The sequence below is a fragment of the Salvelinus fontinalis genome, unplaced genomic scaffold, assembly GCF_029448725.1.
Source record: "Salvelinus fontinalis isolate EN_2023a unplaced genomic scaffold, ASM2944872v1 scaffold_0421, whole genome shotgun sequence".
Taxonomy (NCBI): Eukaryota; Metazoa; Chordata; class Actinopteri; order Salmoniformes; family Salmonidae; genus Salvelinus; species Salvelinus fontinalis.
The window spans coordinates 51685-74610 of NW_026600630.1; the positions used below are offsets into that span (position 1 = coordinate 51685).

The 22926-nt window shown below is 38.0% G+C and overlaps 1 protein-coding gene across 2 annotated transcripts; it reads right to left on the reverse strand.

Moving 5' to 3' along the window:
- Positions 1-225: 225 nt before the first annotated feature.
- LOC129845993 (non-histone chromosomal protein HMG-14A-like) lies at positions 226-15829 on the reverse strand. Of its 2 annotated transcripts, none has more exons than XM_055913985.1 (6): positions 15667-15829; positions 14704-14733; positions 14534-14563; positions 5945-5998; positions 3977-4096; positions 226-1311 (listed from the first exon to the last, which is right to left on the reverse strand). In XM_055913985.1, exons 1-6 carry the CDS (start codon positions 15679-15681, stop codon positions 1264-1266), a joined length of 297 nt encoding a protein of 98 aa, XP_055769960.1. In that variant the 5' UTR covers positions 15682-15829; the 3' UTR covers positions 226-1263. The 2 variants fall into 2 exon arrangements, with proteins under 2 accessions (XP_055769960.1, XP_055769961.1); XM_055913986.1 differs by having other exon boundaries at positions 14704-14730; positions 15667-15828.
- Positions 15830-22926: the final 7097 nt, after the last annotated feature.

Consider the following 22926-nt stretch of genomic DNA (forward strand, 5'->3'; position numbering starts at 1 on the left):
ACAGGGTCGTCTAGGAGACATGTCACTGTTACAGGGTCGCCTAGGAGACATGTCACTGTTACAGGGTCGCCTAGGAGACATGTCACTGTTACAGGGTCGTCTAGGAGACATGTCACTGTTACAGGGTCGTCTAGGAGACATGTCACTGTTACAGGGTCGTCTAGGAGACATGTCACTGTTACAGGGTCGTCTAGGAGACATGTCACTGTTACAGGGTCGTCTAGGAGACATGTCACTGTTACAGGGTCGTCTAGGAGACATGTCACTGTTACAGGGTCTCCTAGGAGACATGTCACTGTTACAGGGTCGTCTAGGAGTCATCTCACTGTTACAGGGTCTCCTAGGAGACATGCATGTCACTGTTACAGGGTCTCCTAGGAGACATGTCACTGTTACAGGGTCGTCTAGGAGACATGCATGTCACTGTTACAGGGTCGCCTAGGAGACATCTCACTGTTACAGGGTCTCCTAGGAGACATGCATGTCACTGTTACAGGGTCTCCTAGGAGACATGCATGTCACTGTGCCCGGAATTTTTCTCATGATCCTCTTCCTCATTGGACAACACACTTTCAACACGCTTAGAACATGTTGCATGTAAAAACAGGAACATTTAGACAAAGGACGGGAATAAGGTAGAACCCTAGGAGACTGTGGAGGAGGGGGGCACAGGACGGGAATAAGGTAGAACCCTAGGAGACTGTGGAGGAGGGGGGCACAGGACGGGAATAAGGTAGAACCCTAGGAGACTGTGGAGGAGGGGGGCACAGGACGGGAATAAGGTAGAACCCTAGGAGACTGTGGAGGAGGGGGGCACAGGACGGGAATAAGGTAGAACCCTAGGAGACTGTGGAGGAGGGGGGCACAGGACGGGAATAAGGTAGAACCCTAGGAGACTGTGGAGGAGGGGGGCACAGGACGGGAATAAGGTAGAACCCTAGGAGACTGTGGAGGAGGGGGGCACAGGAACACAACTCACTATGGGACGGGACGCACTTTGCTTCCTACACAATCATGAAATGCTGTTTAATTAAAAAAGATTTTAGTGTGTTCCTCTTGCCTGCAGACACTTTGTTGATATGACCACTGCAGATCTGCAGCAAATTACTCAGCTTTGCTTTGTGCTAAAAATCTGTACGGACAGTAGATAGTATACTTATAAAATCACTGATAAAAATATTCCTCTGTTAACAATATGCCTTGGAGGGGGACCACGAACACTGGGGCAGGCTGGGGGGGTGGGGTCAGGGGTCGGCAGTGTTGCTACTCAGACTTGGCTTCCTCCTTCTCCGCCTCGGGAGCATCGTCCATCTGCAGGGTCAGAGGTTAGAGGTCAGTAGAACAACGTGACATTCCTGCTGGTAGTTTCTCCTCCTAAAACAGGGGATCATCTCTGCCATCAAGCTGACCAATGTCTTCTAATGTCCCTTTATGACCAGCCTCATGTCCTCTCTCTGCCATCAAGCTGACCAATGTCTTCTAATGTCCCTTTATGACCAGCCTCATGTCCTCTACAGTCCAGGACGACTTTCTAGTTCCTCCTAGGACTCTAGATACATCTATACTCCTTTATGTCTGCAATGACTGTCTTATGTCTCTCTATACCTGTTAATGACCCTCGAATGTCTGCAATGACTGTCTTATGTCTCTCTATACCTGTTAATGACTCTCGAATGTCTGTCTATGACCTGTCTTATGTCTCTCTATACCTGTTAATGACCCTCGAATGTCTGTCTATGACCTGTCTTATGTCTCTCTATACCTGTTAATGACCCTCGAATGTCTATGACCTGTCTTATGTCTCTCTATACCTGTTAATGACCCTCGAATGTCTATGACCTGTCTTATGTCTCTCTATACCTGTTAATGACCCTCGAATGTCTATGACCTGTCCTATGTCTCTCTATACCTGTTAATGACCCTCGAATGTCTGTCTATGACCTGTCTTATGTCTCTCTATACCTGTTAATGACCCTCGAATGTCTATGACCTGTCCTATGTCTCTCTATACCTATTAATGACCCTCGAATGTCTATGACCTGTCTTATGTCTCTCTATACCTGTTAATGACCCTCGAATGTCTGCAATGACTGTCTTATGTCTCTCTATACCTGTTAATGACTCTCGAATGTCTGTCTATGACCTGTCTTATGTCTCTCTATACCTGTTAATGACCCTCGAATGTCTGTCTATGACCTGTCTTATGTCTCTCTATACCTGTTAATGACCCTCGAATGTCTATGACCTGTCTTATGTCTCTCTATACCTGTTAATGACCCTCGAATGTCTATGACCTGTCTTATGTCTCTCTATACCTGTTAATGACCCTCGAATGTCTATGACCTGTCCTATGTCTCTCTATACCTGTTAATGACCCTCGAATGTCTGTCTATGACCTGTCTTATGTCTCTCTATACCTGTTAATGACCCTCGAATGTCTATGACCTGTCCTATGTCTCTCTATACCTATTAATGACCCTCGAATGTCTATGACCTGTCTTATGTCTCTCTATACCTGTTAATGACCCTCGAATGTCTGTCTATGACCTGTCTCATGTCTCTCTATACCTGTTAATGACCCTTGAATGTCTGTCTATGACCTGTCTCATGTATAGTAATGTACAGTATAGTAGTATTTTTATTTAACCTTTATTTAAATAAGCAAGTCAGTTATGAACAATTTATTATTTACAATGACGGCCTAGCCCGGCCAAACCCGGACGACGCTGGGCCAATTGTGCACCGCCCTATGGGACTCCCAATCACAGCCGGTTGTGATACAGCCTGGAATCGAACCAGGGTCTGTAGTGACGCCTCTAGCACTGAGATGCTTAGACGGCTGCGCCACTCGGGAGCCCAAAGTATAGTAGTTTATAGTAGTGTATATTATAGTAGTATATACCGTGGTAGTGTATAGTCGTGTACAGTATAGTGGTAAATAGTAGTATACAGTACAGTAGTATATAGTATACAGTATAGTAGTGTACAGAACAGTAGTATATAGTATACAGTATAGTAGTGTACAGTACAGTAGTATATAGTATACAGTATAGTAGTGTACAGTACAGTAGAGTATAGTACAATATAGTAGTATACAGTATATTAGTGTACAGTACAGTAGTGGACAGTACAGTATAGTAGTGGACAGTACAGTAGTATATAGTAGTGTACAGTACAGTATAGTAGTGTACAGTACAATATACTAGTGTACAGCACACAGTATAGTAGTGTACAGTACAATATAGTAGTTTACAGCACAGTAGTGGACAGTACAGTATAGTAGTGGACAGTACAGTAGTATATAGTAGTGTACAGTATAGTAGTGTGCAGCACACAGTATAGTAGTGTACAGTACAATATACTAGTGTACAGCACACAGTATAGTAGTGTACAGCACAGTATAGTAGTGTACAGTATAGTATACAATATAGTAGTGCACAGTACAGTAGTATACAATACAGTATAGTAATGCACAGTACAATATAGTAGTATATAGTATACAGTACAATATAGTAGTATATAGTAGTATACAGTATAGTAGTGCACAGTACAGTAGTATACAGTACAGTAGTGCACAGTATAGTAGTATATAGTATACAGTACATTAGTGCACAGTACATTAGTATATAGTAGTGCACAGTACAGTAGTGTACAGTACAGTATTATACAGTATAGTAGTGTACAGTATTATACAGTATAGTAGTGTACAGCACAGTATTATACAGTATAGTAGTGTACAGTATTATACCGTATAGTAGTATATAGTACAGTAGTATATAGTACTGTGGTATATAGTATAGCAGTATATAGTACTGTAGTCTTCCTTTGCTCAGTTGGTAGAGCATGGCACTTGCACCTCCAGGGTTGTGGGTTTGATTCCCACGAGGGACCAGGATAAAGATGTGTGCACTCTGGGTAAGAGCAACTGCTAAATGACTCAAAGGTAAAAAATGTCCAGTATAGTAATGTATATTACCTGGTTGGTCTTGGCGTCTCCGTTCTCAGAGTGGTTCTCCTCAGCGGCGTCTGCGTTCTCCTTCACTGCTGCCTTCTTAGTTTTCTTCTCCTCCTTCTTGTCGTTCACAGCCTTCTCTTTCTGGATGGGGGGGGGGGGGGGGTGACAGACATTATCTTTATCTACAGTGCCTTCGGAAAGTATTCAGACCTCTTGACTTTTTCCACATTTTAGGTTACAGCCTTATTCTAAAATGGATTAAATCGTTTCCCCCCCCCCCCCCCCCCCTCAATCTACGCACAAAACTCCATTATGACAAAGCAAAAACTGTTTTTTATACATTTTCTCCAGAGATGTTCGATTGGTTTCAAGTCCGGGCTCTGGCTGGGCCACTCAAGGACATTCAGAGACTTGTCCCGAAGCCACTCCTGCGTTGTCTTGGCTGTGTGCTTAGGGTCGTTGTCCTGTTGGAAGGTGAACCTTCACCCCAGTCTGAGGTCCTGAGCGCTCTGGAGCAGGTTTTCATCAAGGATCTCTCTGTACTTTGCTCCGTACATCTTTCCCTCGATCCTGACTAGTCTCCCAGTCCCTGCCGCTGAAGAACATCCCCACAGTATGATGCTGCCACCACCATGCTTCACCGTAGGGATGGTCCCAGCTTTCGTCCCGGCGTGACGCTTGGCATTCAGACCAAAGAGTTCAATCTTGGTTTCATCAGACCAGCGGATCTTGTTTTTTCATGGTCAGAGTCTTTAGGTTCATTTTACTGAGGAGAGGCTTCTGTCTGGCCAGTCTACCATAAAGGCCTGATTGATGGAGTGCTGCAGAGATGGTTGTCCTTCTGGAAGGTTCTACCATCTCCACAGAGGATCTCTGGATCTCTGTCAGAGTGACCATCGGGTTCTTGGTCACCTCCCTGACCAAGACCCTTCTCCCCCGATTGCTCAGTTTGGCCAGGCGGCCAGCTTTAAAACATTTGCAAAAAAAAATCTAAAAACCTGTTTTTGCTTTGTCATTATGGGGTATTGTGTGTAGATTGATGAGGATGTATGTATTTTTGTGCCCAATTTTAGAATGAGGCTGTAACTGAACAAAATGTGGGAGGGAAATTAAGTGGTCTGAACTCTCTCTCTCTCCAAAGGCACTATGTTCATATGTATGCCTTCTCTTTCTGGGGGTTTGTAGTTCTGTTTTTTGTGATGATTCTGGGGTTTGTAGTTCTGTAATGCGATGTTCTAGTCTTTTGTTCCGTTTGATGGTTCTTGAGTTTGTAGTTCTGTTGTGTGCAGCCTTGGGGTTTGTAGTTCTGTTGTGTGATTGCTCTAGAGTTTGTAGTTCTATTATGTGCAGCCTTGGGGTTTGTAGTTCTGTTGTGTGATTGCTCTAGAGTTTGTAGTTCTATTATGTGCAGCCTTGGGGTTTGTAGTTCTGTTGCATGATTGCTCTAGAGTTTGTAGTTCTATTATGTGCAGCCTTGGGGTTTGTAGTTCTGTTGCGTGATTGCTCTAGAGTTTGTAGTTCTATTATGTGCAGCCTTGGGGTTTGTAGTTCTGTTGCGTGATTGCTCTAGAGTTTGTAGTTCTATTATGTGCAGCCTTGGGGTTTGTAGTTCTGTTGTGTGATTGCTCTAGAGTTTGTAGTTCTATTATGTGCAGCCTTGGGGTTTGTAGTTCTGTTGTGTAATTGCTCTAGAGTTTGTAGTTCTATTATGTGCAGCCTTGGGGTTTGTAGTTCTGTTGTGTGATTGCTCTAGAGTTTGTAGTTCTATTATGTGCAGCCTTGGGGTTTGTAGTTCCGTTGTGTGATTGCTCGAAAGTTTGTAGTTCTATTATGTGCAGCCTTGGGGTTTGTAGTTCTGTTGTGTGATTGCTCGAAAGTTTGTAGTTCTATTATGTGCAGCCTTGGGGTTTGTAATTCTGTTGTGTGATTGCTCGAAAGTTTGTAGTTCTATTATGTGCAGCCTTGGGGTTTGTAGTTCTGTTCTCTTACCTTTGCTGGTTTCTCCTTCTTGGCCTTGGGTTCAGTCTTGGCTGGGGCTGGTTTCTGGAGAGAGAACAAACATCAGTCTCATGTGTTCTACAACCACTGATCATTCCTAGTTCTACCGACCAATAGGAACTAGGGCTTCAGATCTACCGACCAATAGGAGCTAGGGCTTCAGATCCACCGACCAATAGGAGCTAGGGCTTCAGATCTACTGACCAATAGGAGCTAGGGCTTCAGATCTACCGACCAATAGGAGCTAGGGCTTCAGGTCCACCGACCAATAGATGCTAGGGCTTCAGATCTACCGACCAATAGATGCTAGGGCTTCAGATCTAAATATATATATGTATATAGTGATACTACGTGTGTAATTACCTATATATATATGTATATAGTGATACTATGTGTGTAATTACCTATATATATATGTATATAGTGATACTATGTGTGTAATTACCTATATATATAGTGATACTACGTGTGTAATTACCTATATATATATATATAGTGATACTACGTGTGTAATTACCTATATATATAGTGATACGTGTGTAATTACCTATATATATATAGTGATACTACGTGTGTAATTACCTATATATATATAGTGATACTACGTGTGTAATTACCTATATATATAGTGATACGTGTGTAATTACCTATATATATAGTGATACTATGTGTGTAATTACCTATATATATAGTGATACTATGTGTGTAATTACCTATATATATAGTGATACTACGTGTGTAATTACCTATATATATATAGTGATACTACGTGTGTAATTACCTATATATATATATATATAGTGATACTACGTGTGTAATTACCTATATATATATAGTGATACTACGTGTGTAATTACCTATATATATAGTGATACGTGTGTAATTACCTATATATATAGTGATACTATGTGTGTAATTACCTATATATATAGTGATACTATGTGTGTAATTACCTATATATATAGTGATACTACGTGTGTAATTACCTATATATATATAGTGATACTACGTGTGTAATTACCTGCGGTATACATACTACGTGTATTACATACTACGTCTGTAATTACCTATATATATATGTATATAGTGATACTACGTGTGTAATTACCTATATATATAGTGATACGTGTGTAATTACCTGCTGTGTGTAATTACCTATATATATAGTGATACTACGTGTGTAATTACCTATATATATAGTGATACTACGTGTGTAATTACCTAAATATATAGTGATACTACGTGTGTAATTACCTATATATATATACTGATACTACGTGTGTAATTACCTATATATATATATAGTGATACTACGTCTGTAATTACCTATATATATATAGTGATACTACGTGTGTAATTACCTATATATATATAGTGATACTACGTGTGTAATTACCTATATATATATAGTGATACTACGTCTGTAATTACCTATATATATATAGTGATACTACGTGTGTAATTACCTATATATATAGTGATACTACGTGTGTAATTACCTATATATATAGTGATACTACGTGTGTAATTACCTATATATATATAGTGATACTACGTCTGTAATTACCTATATATATATAGTGATACTACGTGTGTAATTACCTATATATAGTGATACTACGTCTGTAATTACCTATATATATATACTGATACTACGTGTTTAATTACCTATATATAGTGATACTACGTCTGTAATTACCTATATATATATAGTGATACTACGTGTGTAATTACCTATATATATATAGTGATACTACGTGTGTAATTACCTATATATATATAGTGATACTACGCCTGTAATTACCTATATATAGTGATACTACGTCTGTAATTACCTATATATATATATACTGATACTACGTGTGTAATTACCTATATATATATAGTGATACTACGTCTGTAATTACCTATATATATAGTGATACTACGTGTGTAATTACCTATATATAGTGATACTACGTCTGTAATTACCTATATATATATACTGATACTACGTGTGTAATTACCTATATATATATAGTGATACTACGTGTGTAATTACCTATATATATATAGTGATACTACGTGTGTAATTACCTATATATATATGTATATAGTGATACTACGTGTGTAATTACCTGCTGTATATAGTGACACCACGTGTGTAATTACCTATATATATATATATATATGGTGATACTACGTGTGTAATTACCTATATATAGTGATACTACGTGTGTAATTACCTATATATATAGTGATACTACGTGTGTAATTACCTATATATATATATAGTGATAATACGTGTGTAATTACCTATATATATATATAGTGATAATACGTGTGTAATTACCTATATATAGTGATACTACGTGTGTTATTACCTATATATATATAGTGATACTGCGTGTGTAATTACCTATATATATATAGTGATACTACGTGTGTAATTACCTGCTGTATATAGTGATACTACATGTGTAATTACCTATATATATATATATATATGTATATAGTGACACCACGTGTGTAATTACCTATATATATATAGTGATACTACGCGTGTAATTACCTATATATATATATATATATATGGTGATACTACATGTGTAATTACCTGCTGTATATAGTGATACTACATGTGTAATTACCTATATATATATGGTGACACCACGTGTGTAATTACCTATATATATATATATATAGTGATACTACGTGTGTAATTACCTATATATATATAGTGATACTACGTGTGTTATTACCTATATATATAGTGATACGTGTGTAATTACCTGCTGTATATAGTGATACTACATGTGTAATTACCTATATATATATGGTGACACCACGTGTGTAATTACCTATATATATATATATAGTGATACTACGTGTGTTATTACCTATATATATAGTGATACGTGTGTAATTACCTATATATATATAGTGATACTACGTGTGTAATTACCTGCTGTATATAGTGATACTACATGTGTTATTACCTGCTGTATATAGTGATACTACGTGTGTTATTACCTATATATATATAGTGATACGTGTGTAATTACCTATATATATATAGTGATACTACGTGTGTTATTACCTATATATATAGTGATACTACGTATGTAATACGATTGTATGGTGATTGTAGCTGAGGTTGTGTTATTTGTCATATAGTGGTTGTATGATGTGTTTGATGTGTTATAAGGTGGTATAGTGGTTATATGATGTGTTATAAGGTGGTATAGTGGTTATATGATGTGTTATAAGGTGGTATAGTGGTTGTATGATGTGTTATAAGGTGGTATAGTGGTTGTATGATGTGTTGTAAGGTGGTATAGTGGTTGTATGATGTGTTGTAAGGTGGTATAGTGGTTGTATGATGTGTTATAAGGTGGTATAGTGGTTGTATGTTGTGTTATAAGGTGGTATAGTGGTATTTGATGTGTTATAAGGTGGTATAGTGGTTGTATGTTGTGTTATAAGGTGGTATAGCGGTTGTATGATGTGTTATAAGGTGGTATAGTGGTATTTGTTGTGTTATAAGGTGGTATAGTGGTATTTGATGTGTTGTAAGGTGGTATAGTGGTATTTGATGTGTTGTAAGGTGGTATAGTGGTTGTATGATGTGTTATAAGGTGGTATAGTGGTATTTGATGTGTTATAAGGTGGTATAGTGGTTGTATGATGTGTAATAATATTTTATATAGCTAATAGACGCATAATTAGGTGTATCAGTTTGTGTAATACTCTGGTGAATAGTTATAAAACATGTGTAATAATATGGTCTAATTATTGTAGCAGATGTTATTAAGGTGTACATGCTGTTGGAGATGAGTTTATTTAGCATGTGTAATTACCTATATATATAGTGATTCTACGTGTGTAATTACCTATATATATAGTGATACTACGTGTGTAATTACCTATATATATAGTGATACTACGTGTGTAATTACCTATATATATATAGTGATACCATGTGTGTAATTACCTATATATATATGGTGATACTGCGTGTGTATTTACCTATATATATATAGTGATACCATGTGTGTAATTACCTATATATATATGGTGATACTGCGTGTGTAATTACCTATATATATATAGTGATACCATGTGGTTAATTACCTATATATATATATGGTGATACTGCGTGTGTAATTACCTATAAATATAGTGATACTATGTGTGTAATTACCTATATATATGTATATAGTGATTCTACGTGTGTAATTACCTATATATATGTATATAGTGATCCTACGTGTGTAATTACCTATATATAGTGATCCTACGTGTGTAATTACCTATATATGTATATAGTGATTCTACGTGTGTAATTACCTATATATATGTATATAGTGTTCCTACGTGTGTAATTACCTATATATATAGTGATACGTGTGTAATTACCTATATATATGTATATAGTGATTCTACGTGTGTAATTACCTATATATATGTATATAGTGATTCTACGTGTGTAATTACCTATATATATGTATATAGTGATCCTACGTGTGTAATTACCTATATATAGTGATCCTACGTGTGTAATTACCTATATATATGTATATAGTGATTCTACGTGTGTAATTACCTATATATATGTATATAGTGTTCCTACGTGTGTAATTACCTATATATATAGTGATACGTGTGTAATTACCTATATATATGTATATAGTGATTCTACGTGTGTAATTACCTATATATATGTATATAGTGATTCTACATGTGTAATTACCTATATATATAGTGATACTACGTGTGTAATTACCTATATATATAGTGATACTACGTGTGTAATTACCTATATATATATAGTGATACTACGTGTGTAATTACCTATATATATATAGTGATACTACGTGTGTAATTACCTATATATATATAGTGATACTATGTGTGTAATTACCTATATATATATGTATATAGTGATACTACGTGTGTAATTACCTATATATATATGTATATAGTGATACTATGTGTGTAATTACCTATATATATAGTGATACTACGTGTGTAATTACCTATATATAGTGATACTACGTGTGTAATTACCTATATATATATGTATATAGTGATACTACGTGTGTAATTACCTATATATATATATATATATATATATGGTGATACCACGTGTGTAATTACCTATATATATATAGTGATACTACGTATGTAATTACCTATATATATAGTGATACTATGTGTGTAATTACCTATATATATATAGTGATACTACGTGTGTAATTACCTATATATAGTGATACGTGTGTAATTACCTATATGTATATAGTGATCCTACGTGTGTAATTACCTATATTTATATAGTGATCCTACGTGTGTAATTACCTATATTTATATATATATATATAGTGATACGTGTGTAATTACCTGCTGTGTGTAATTACCTGCTGGATATAGTGATACTATGTGTGTAATTACCTATATATATATGTATATAGTGATACTACGTGTGTAATTACCTATATCTATATAGTGATACTACATGTGTAATTACCTATATATATATAGTGATACTACGTGTGTAATTACCTATATATATATAGTGATACGTGTGTAATTACCTATATATATATATATAGTGATACTACGTATGTAATTACCTATATATATAGTGATACTATGTGTGTTATTACCTATATATATATAGTGATACTACGTGTGTTATTACCTATATATATATATATATAGTGATACTACGTGTGTAATTACCTGCTGTATATAGTGATACCACGTGTGTAATTACCTATATATATATAGTGATACTACGTATGTAATTACCTATATATATAGTGATACTACGTGTGTAATTACCTATATATATATAGTGATACTACGTGTGTAATTACCTATATATATATATAGTGATACTACGTGTTATTACCTATATATATATAGTGATACTACATGTGTTATTACCTATATATATATATATATAGTGATACTACATGTGTTATTACCTATATATATATAGTGATACTACATGTGTTATTACCTATATATATATAGTGATACTACGTGTGTAATTACCTGCTGTATATAGTGATACTACATGTGTTATTACCTATATATATATAGTGATACTACGTGTGTAATTACCTATATATATATATATATATATATATATATATATATATATATATATATATAGTGATACTACGTGTGTAATTACCTATATATATATATATATATATATATATATATATATTGATACTACATGTGTTATTACCTGCTGTATATAGTGATACTACGTGTGTTATTACCTGCTGTATATAGTGATACTACGTGTGTAATTACCTATATATATATAGTGATCCTACGTGTGTAATTACCTATATATATAGTGATACGTGTGTAATTACCTATATATATATAGTGATACTACGTGTGTTATTACCTATATATATATAGTGATACTACATGTGTTATTACCTATATATATATAGTGATACTACGTGTGTTATTACCTATATATATATAGTGATACTACATGTGTTATTACCTATATATATATAGTGATACTACGTGTGTAATTACCTATATATATATAGTGATACTACATGTGTAATTACCTATATATATATAGTGATACGTGTGTAATTACCTATATATATATAGTGATACTACTTGTGTTATTACCTATATATATATAGTGATACTACATGTGTTATTACCTATATATATATAGTGATACTACGTGTGTAATACGATTGTATGGTGATTGTAGCTGAGGTTGTGTTATTTGTCATATAGTGGTTGTATGATGTGTTTGATGTGTTATAAGGTGGTATAGTGGTTGTATGTTGTGTTATAAGGTGGTATAGTGGTATTTGATGTGTTATAAGGCGGTATAGTGGTATTTGTTGTGTTATAAGGTGGTATAGTGGTATTTGTTGTGTTATAAGGTGGTATAGTGGTTGTATGATGTGTTACAAGGTGGTATAGTGGTTGTATGATGTGTTACAAGGTGGTATAGTGGTTGTATGATGTGTTATAAGGTGGTATAGTGGTATTTGTTGTGTTATAAGGTGGTATAGTGGTATTTGTTGTGTTATAAGGTGGTATAGTGGTATTTGTTGTGTTATAAGGTGGTATAGTGGTATTTGATGTGTTGTAAGGTGGTATAGTGGTTGTATGATGTGTTACAAGGTGGTATAGTGGTTGTATGATGTGTTACAAGGTGGTATAGTGGTTGTATGATGTGTTATAAGGTGGTATAGTGGTATTTGTTGTGTTATAAGGTGGTATAGTGGTATTTGTTGTGTTATAAGGTGGTATAGTGGTTGCATGATGTGTTGTAAGGTGGTATAGTGGTTGTATGATGTGTTTGATGTGTTATAAGGTGGTATAGTGGTTGTATGTTGTGTTATAAGGTGGTATAGTGGTATTTGATGTGTTATAAGGCGGTATAGTGGTATTTGTTGTGTTATAAGGTGGTATAGTGGTATTTGTTGTGTTATAAGGTGGTATAGTGGTTGTATGATGTGTTATAAGGTGGTATAGTGGTATTTGTTGTGTTATAAGGTGGTATAGTGGTATTTGTTGTGTTATAAGGTGGTATAGTGGTATTTGTTGTGTTATAAGGTGGTATAGTGGTATTTGATGTGTTGTAAGGTGGTATAGTGGTTGTATGATGTGTTACAAGGTGGTATAGTGGTTGTATGATGTGTTACAAGGTGGTATAGTGGTTGTATGATGTGTTATAAGGTGGTATAGTGGTATTTGTTGTGTTATAAGGTGGTATAGTGGTATTTGTTGTGTTATAAGGTGGTATAGTGGTTGCATGATGTGTTGTAAGGTGGTATAGTGGTTGTATGATGTGTTATAAGGTGGTATAGTGGTATTTGATGTGTTGCAAGGTGGTATAGTGGTTGCATGATGTGTTGTAAGGTGGTATAGTGGTTGTATGATGTGTTATAAGGTGGTATAGTGGTTATATGATGTGTTATAAGGTGGTATAGTGGTTGTATGATGTGTTATAAGGTGGTATAGTGGTTGTATGATGTGTTATAAGGTGGTATAGTGGTTGTATGATGTGTTATAAGGTGGTATAGTGGTTGTATGATGTGTTGTAAGGTGGTATAGTGGTTGTATGATGAGTTATAAGGTGGTATAGTGGTATTTGATGTGTTATAAAGTGGTATAGTGGTTGTATGATGTGTTATAAGGTGGTATAGCGGTTGTATGATGTGTTATAAGCTGGTATAGTGGTATTTGATGTGTTATAAGGTGGTATAGTGGTTGTATGATGTGTTATAAGGTGGTATAGTGGTATTTGATGTGTTATAAGGTGGTATAGTGGTATTTGATGTGTTGTAAGGTGGTATAGTGGTATTTCATGTGTTATAAGGTGGCATAGTGGTATTTCATGTGTTATAAGGTGGTATAGTGGTTGTATGATGTGTTATAAGGTGGTATAGTGGTTGTATGAAGTGTTGTAAGCTTAATTATAGTCTATAAATGTGCTATAAGCTGTAATAAGAGGTTATAGATGTGTAAAAACTGATGTATAGGTTAAATGATACGTCATAAGGTAGTGTATAATGTCTGTATCGTAGCTGGTCTCACCGCTGATAACCGGGCGGATCTCCTCTGGGGCTGCAACAGGAACAGGAAACATATCACCACAGGAAACACACACGCTGTCAGAGACCAACTATGTTGAAACTGAGCTGATAAATAATAGTAATTATAAGTGTTGAGTTGTAGTTGAGGTAACAGTGTTGAGTCAGCCTCACCTCCTCCTTGGCATCTCCAGCGGCTCCCTGCTGAGGACAAACAATAAATAAACTACTTTTATCACAAAAACACTTCTCTATAGAGCAGGCAACGGTCTACGGTGACTCAAATTACACATTTATGAACTGTCAGGGAAGGCCCCAGATAACTTTTCAATTTCAAGAAAAAAGTCAAAATGTCATAGATAATGTTAAAATAAAGGTGTTTTTAGACCCATTAGATTGAAGTGTAATGTAATATTGGAGTTTTGTTTAAGAGTTGATATGTTTTGGGAGCAGTAAGAGTGAAAGTTGGGCTCCTAAAGTATCTGTGTGTCTTTCTCCATCTCTCTCTTCTCTCTCTGAACTCAGGCCGGATTTGAAAACTCGCGCGGGACGAGATGAGCAAGAGGGAGGAGCAGAGTTACGCCTCCGCAGCGCCGCCCGCCGGTAGAGACACGACACTGCAGACACCTGGGACTATGAACAAAGACAACAAATATACATTTATATCGAAATACGACGACGATTGCATCTTTTAACGATCAGAATTGAAACTAGAGATACTAAAGCGAATTCTCGAGGTAATTTTGCGCGGATTGAGGGGAAAATGGCGGTAACTGAAGCGTTTGTGTTCGGTAGGTCGAAGAAGAGAGGAAGACTTGGGCTGCAAAGCATGGCTGCTGGTTGTGCTTTAACTACATGGAGACAGAGAGCGACTTCTGGCTTCCCAAAGGACAGCGACCGCCGGTCGCCAGACTTTTAAGCCCGCAAGCGATCAGAAAAATATTCATTTAAACACAAAAAATACATATATTTTTTTTAACATACCCTTCAAATAAATGCCGTAAATTCCCCGAAGAAATATGTTTATAATTAAGTAATCGTTGAGGGGATGGCTCTCCACATTCATTTGCAAGCCATCAATAGCTGTCTGCTTTTCTTATTTCACAATCCTCTCTAAATAGTCCCCAAACGACGTACCTTTCTCTTGGGCATGTTGTATTCTTGTCGATTCTCTTTGAGATGGAACTATAAAGTGTTTCGCTAGCTAGCTGTTGTGAGTTGGGTGCATGTGAAGCCAAGTGTCTGCTGCTGCGTGGTCCGTGTAGTAAACACACAGGAACAGCCACCAGACTGGCTGAATGGGGGGAGGGGTGCGGCTCAAACACACAGGAACAGCCACCAGACTGGCTGAATGGGGGGAGGGGTGCGGCTAAACGTATGATTGATGTGCTCTCCGCCAATTACGGAGCGCTATTCGCAGCTGCAGAACACGGAGAATTTGGGAACCGGTGATGTTCTTTACGCGCGAAGTGCTTCTGGCAAAGCGAGGAAGAAGAGCCATGAAAGAATAGCGAGCGCTTGATTACTAGGTGCCCCTGCGAACAGATAACATGATTTGATAGGGTCTAGAGGTCGCGTTTAATTTATCTTATTTCAATGAAACTCATAAAATAATCCCCCTCTCTATTCCCAGCATCATAAAACGACTGTCTCTACTCCACCATTATAACTTCCGCCCAAAACAAGACGGAAAATACATCGAAATTTGGATTCGTGCTTGTGGCCAACATGGCGCCCTTCTTGCTCGACACTTTTTTGTTGGTCGGCTTTTCTAAATTCATCTGAGGAGAGGGAACGCATACGTCGCGTCGTCCGGGCGCCTGTAGGTGGCTTCAGCTACAAACCCAGTGTGATGAACGGGCTGGACTCCTTGCACCCCTGGCGGCCGCGGACAGACCACACACCTCACTAAAACATCCTCAGTCTGCCTCTTCTCTAGTCAGACAGACCGAAGAGAGAGGGGACGGAATGTGAATGATCCCCTTCAAATGTAACAAACTAACCTTACATTATATGCTTCTATTAACTATTGTAATTCACATCCATTATCTCTAACTGGACTAAAATCCCCAAAGGGCCAGATGTACCGGTATTGTAAGTGGGGATGCAGTGTTTCAAGTATACCACTGGAGGGCGCTCTGAGACGCCCTTTGACCGTCACCTGGTGCGACATTGTAACCAACTGTAACTAGGGTTCGATTATGACGTCATTGTAATGGATGCTACGCTGCGACTTCTTGATACATTGTTGCATTCAGACACAAAATGGAGCTGAGCGTTGAATTAGGTCCGACGGTGAAAATAGACATCACATTGACTGGACAGACTCTCTTGAAAGTTACAGTTCCTGACTCGATATCCACGCTTTTAAGGCTGTCGAGTCCGTAGTCGACTTTTTGCCCCTGATTAAGTCACGGTGACATGATTCAACGAGAGAGTGAAATAACACCACTGTAAATACACGCTATATTTATGTTGATTTAATTTTCCCTTTTGTACTTTAACTATTTGCACATCATTACAACACTGTATATAGACCTTATTCTTTTGGAACTTTTGTAAGTGTAATTTTTTATTGTTTATTATCTGTTTCACTTGCTTTGGAAATGTAAACATGTGTTTTCCATTATGTACAATTGCACTAAATATGATTTGAATAATGCAAGATTTTAAATCCCAGCAGTCTTTAAAATGACATTCAGGAGATAAAGGTTTTCAATTGTTGTTTTTAATTCATAAAAACAATATTAATTGGAATATAACTAATAACATTGGAATATAACATTTAATAACAATAACTAGTAACTTAACTATTTATTCAGTGTAACATTGATGTGGCAACTCTTATGCTCTGCTATTGCACAAGTCTAATTTGTACATAGGTCACAAATGAAGCTATCCCCAGTCAAATTGGAGCACAACTCATGAGCCCACCTCCTGGTCACACGTAATCCAGGCCCCACCAGTGACTGAAACAAGCTCCTCTCAGAAAACACCCTCCGCATCCCATCCTTTGGTGGCTTGTGTTGCACCAACCTTCTTTGAGACAATCTTCTTTGGAAGAACCTGCTTTGTTTTCTTAATCTCTCTATTTTCTTCTTGTTGATCTTGTTGATGTTTGTAAGGTGAGACTGTCAGTACAGCCTCAGACTCAGCCTTCCTCGACCTCGCCTCATGGAGCATCGGGGAGCCTCATGGAGCCTCGGGGAGCCTCATGGAGCATCGGGGAGCCTCATGGAGCATCGGGGAGCCTCGGGGAGCCTCATGGAGCCTCATGGAGCCTCGGGGAGCCTCATGGAGCCTCGGGGAGCCTCATGGAGCATCGGGGAGCCTCATGGAGCCTCGGGGAGCCTCATGGAGCATCGGGGAGCCTCATGGAGCCTCGGGGACAACTCCAATAGAATTGCTGCAGCTGTTGGTTGTTGGTTTAAGCAAAAACAAACAACAAGAACTCATGAGTATTAGTACAATAAACACTTTGTTCAAATCAAAATCAAACGTTGTCACATGCACTGAATACAACAGGTGTAGTAGACCTCACAGTGAAATGCTGAATACAACAGGTGTAGTAGACCTCACAGTGAAATGCTGAATACAACAGGTGTAGTAGACCTCACAGTGAAATGCTGAATACAACAGGTGTAGTAGACCTCACAGTGAAATGCTGAATACAACAGGTGTAGTAGACCTCACAGTGAAATGCTGAATACAACAGGTGTAGTAGACCTTACAGTGAAATGCTGAATACAACAGGTGTAGTAGACCTTACAGTGAAATGCTGAATACAACAGGTGTAGACCTTACAGTGAAATGCTGAATACAACAGGTGTAGTAGACCTCACAGTGAAATGCTGAATACAACAGGTGTAGTAGACCTTACAGTGAAATGCTGAATACAACAGGTGTAGTAGACCTCACAGTGAAATGCTGAATACAACAGGTGTAGTAGACCTCACAGTGAAATGCTGAATACAACAGGTGTAGTAGACCTCACAGTGAAATGCTGAATACAACAGGTGTAGTAGACCTCACAGTGAAATGCTGAATACAACAGGTGTTGTAGACCTTACAGTGAAATGCTGAATACAAAAGGTGTAGACCTCACAGTGAAATGCTGAATACAACAGGTGTAGTAGACCTCACAGTGAAATGTTGAATACAACAGGTGTAGTAGACCTCACAGTGAAATGTTGAATACAACAGGTGTAGTAGACCTCACAGTGAAATGCTGAATACAACAGGTGTAGTAGACCTCACAGTGAAATGCTGAATACAACAGGTGTAGTAGACCTCACAGTGAAATGCTGAATACAACAGGTGTAGTAGACCTTACAGTGAAATGCTGAATACAACAGGTGAAGTAGACCTCACAGTGAAATGCTGAATACAACAGGTGTAGTAGACCTCACAGTGAAATGCTGAATACAACAGGTGTAGTAGACCTTACAGTGAAATGCTGAATACAACAGGTGTAGACCTTACAGTGAAATGCTGAATACAACAGGTGTAGTAGACCTCACAGTGAAATGCTGAATACAACAGGTGTAGTAGACCTTACAGTGAAATGCTGAATACAACAGGTGTAGTAGACCTCACAGTGAAATGCTGAATACAACAGGTGTAGTAGACCTCACAGTGAAATGCTGAATACAACAGGTGTAGTAGACCTCACAGTGAAATGCTGAATACAACAGGTGTAGTAGACCTCACAGTGAAATGCTGAATACAACAGGTGTTGTAGACCTTACAGTGAAATGCTGAATACAAAAGGTGTAGACCTCACAGTGAAATGCTGAATACAACAGGTGTAGTAGACCTCACAGTGAAATGTTGAATACAACAGGTGTAGTAGACCTCACAGTGAAATGTTGAATACAACAGGTGTAGTAGACCTCACAGTGAAATGCTGAATACAACAGGTGTAGTAGACCTCACAGTGAAATGCTGAATACAACAGGTGTAGTAGACCTCACAGTGAAATGCTGAATACAACAGGTGTAGTAGACCTCACAGTGAAATGCTGAATACAACAGGTGTAGTAGACCTTACAGTGAAATGCTGAATACAACAGGTGTAGTAGACCTTACAGTGAAATGCTGAATACAACAGGTGTAGACCTTACAGTGAAATGCTGAATACAACAGGTGTAGTAGACCTCACAGTGAAATGCTGAATACAACAGGTGTAGTAGACCTTACAGTGAAATGCTGAATACAACAGGTGTAGTAGACCTCACAGTGAAATGCTGAATACAACAGGTGTAGTAGACCTCACAGTGAAATGCTGAATACAACAGGTGTAGTAGACCTCACAGTGAAATGCTGAATACAACAGGTGTAGTAGACCTCACAGTGAAATGCTGAATACAACAGGTGTAGTAGACCTCACAGTGAAATGCTGAATACAACAGGTGTAGTAGACCTCACAGTGAAATGCTGAATACAACAGGTGTAGTAGACCTTACAGTGAAATGCTGAATACAACAGGTGTAGTAGACCTTACAGTGAAATGCTGAATACAACAGGTGTAGACCTTACAGTGAAATGCTGAATACAACAGGTGTAGTAGACCTCACAGTGAAATGCTGAATACAACAGGTGTAGTAGACCTTACAGTGAAATGCTGAATACAACAGGTGTAGTAGACCTCACAGTGAAATGCTGAATACAACAGGTGTAGTAGACCTCACAGTGAAATGCTGAATACAACAGGTGTAGTAGACCTCACAGTGAAATGCTGAATACAACAGGTGTAGTAGACCTCACAGTGAAATGCTGAATACAACAGGTGTTGTAGACCTTACAGTGAAATGCTGAATACAAAAGGTGTAGACCTCACAGTGAAATGCTGAATACAACAGGTGTAGTAGACCTCACAGTGAAATGTTGAATACAACAGGTGTAGTAGACCTCACAGTGAAATGTTGAATACAACAGGTGTAGTAGACCTTACAGTGAAATGCTGAATACAACAGGTGTAGTAGACCTCACAGTGAAATGCTGAATACAACAGGTGTAGTAGACCTCACAGTGAAATGCTGAATACAACAGGTGTAGTAGACCTCACAGTGAAATGCTGAATACAACAGGTGTAGTAGACCTCACAGTGAAATGCTGAATACAACAGGTGTAGTAGACCTTACAGTGAAATGCTGAATACAACAGGTGAAGTAGACCTCACAGTGAAATGCTGAATACAACAGGTGTAGTAGACCTCACAGTGAAATGCTGAATACAACAGGTGTAGTAGACCTTACAGTGAAATGCTGAATACAACAGGTGTAGACCTTACAGTGAAATGCTGAATACAACAGGTGTAGTAGACCTCACAGTGAAATGCTGAATACAACAGGTGTAGTAGACCTTACAGTGAAATGCTGAATACAACAGGTGTAGTAGACCTCACAGTGAAATGCTGAATACAACAGGTGTAGTAGACCTCACAGTGAAATGCTGAATACAACAGGTGTAGTAGACCTTACAGTGAAATGCTGAATACAACAGGTGTAGTAGACCTCACAGTGAAATGCTGAATACAACAGGTGTAGTAGACCTCACAGTGAAATGCTGAATACAACAGGTGAAGTAGACCTCACAGTGAAATGCTGAATACAACAGGTGTAGTAGACCTCACAGTGAAATGCTGAATACAACAGGTGTAGTAGACCTCACAGTGAAATGCTGAATACAACAGGTGTAGTAGACCTTACTGTGAAATGCTGAATACAACAGGTGTAGTAGACCTCACAGTGAAATGCTGAATACAACAGGTGTAGTAGACCTCACAGTGAAATGCTGAATACAACAGGTGTAGTAGACCTTACTGTGAAATGCTGAATACAACAGGTGTAGTAGACCTCACAGTGAAATGCTGAATACAACAGGTGTAATAGACCTCACAGTGAAATGCTGAATACAACAGGTGTAGACCTTACAGTGAAATGCTGAATACAACAGGTGTAGTAGACCTTACAGTGAAATGCTGAATACAACAGGTGTAGTAGACCTTACAGTGAAATGCTGAATACAACAGGTGTAGTAGACCTCACAGTGAAATGCTGAATACAACAGGTGTAGTAGACCTTACAGTGAAATGCTGAATACAACAGGTGTAGTAGACCTCACAGTGAAATGCTGAATACAACAGGTGTAGTAGACCTCACAGTGAAATGCTGAATACAACAGGTGTAGTAGACCTCACAGTGAAATGCTGAATACAACAGGTGTAGTAGACCTCACAGTGAAATGCTGAATACAACAGGTGTTGTAGACCTTACAGTGAAATGCTGAATACAAAAGGTGTAGACCTCACAGTGAAATGCTGAATACAACAGGTGTAGTAGACCTCACAGTGAAATGCTGAATACAACAGGTGTAGTAGACCTTACTGTGAAATGCTGAATACAACAGGTGTAGTAGACCTCACTGTGAAATGCTGAATACAACAGGTGTAGTAGACCTCACAGTGAAATGCTGAATACAACAGGTGTAGTAGACCTTACAGTGAAATGCTGAATACAACAGGTGTAGTAGACCTTACAGTGAAATGCTGAATACAACAGGTGTAGTAGACCTCACAGTGAAATGCTGAATACAACAGGTGTAGTAGACCTCACAGTGAAATGCTGAATACAACAGGTGTAGTAGACCTCACAGTGAAATGCTGAATACAACAGGTGAAGTAGACCTCACAGTGAAATGCTGAATACAACAGGTGTAGTAGACCTCACAGTGAAATGCTGAATACAACAGGTGTAGTAGACCTTACTGTGAAATGCTGAATACAACAGGTGTAGTAGACCTCACAGTGAAATGCTGAATACAACAGGTGTAGACCTTACAGTGAAATGCTGAATACAACAGGTGTAGTAGACCTTACAGTGAAATGCTGAATACAACAGGTGTAGTAGACCTCACAGTGAAATGCTGAATACAACAGGTGTAGTAGACCTTACAGTGAAATGCTGAATACAACAGGTGTAGTAGACCTCACAGTGAAATGCTGAATACAACAGGTGTAGACCTCACAGTGAAATGCTGAATACAACAGGTGTAGACCTCACAGTGAAATGCTGAATACAACAGGTGTAGTAGACATCACAGTGAAATGCTGAATACAACAGGTGTAGTAGACCTCACAGTGAAATGCTGAATACAACAGGTGTAGTAGACCTCACAGTGAAATGCTGAATACAACAGGTGTAGTAGACCTTACAGTGAAATGCTGAATACAACAGGTGTAGTAGACCTCACAGTGAAATGCTGAATACAACAGGTGTAGACCTCACAGTGAAATGCTGAATACAACAGGTGTAGACCTCACAGTGAAATGCTGAATACAACAGGTGTAGTAGACCTTACAGTGAAATGCTGAATACAACAGGTGTAGTAGACCTTA

What these genes read in the sequence shown, in the direction of transcription:
- LOC129845993 (XM_055913985.1), bottom strand. An exon ending in GATCCGCCCGGTTATCAGCG is followed by an intron (nt 5,999 to 14,533) that starts GTGAGACCAGCT and finishes TTCTCTCTCCAG; the next exon opens with AAACCAGCCCCAGCCAAGAC. An exon ending in AGAAGGAGAAACCAGCAAAG is followed by an intron (nt 4,097 to 5,944) that starts GTAAGAGAACAG and finishes CCCCCCATCCAG; the next exon opens with AAAGAGAAGGCTGTGAACGA.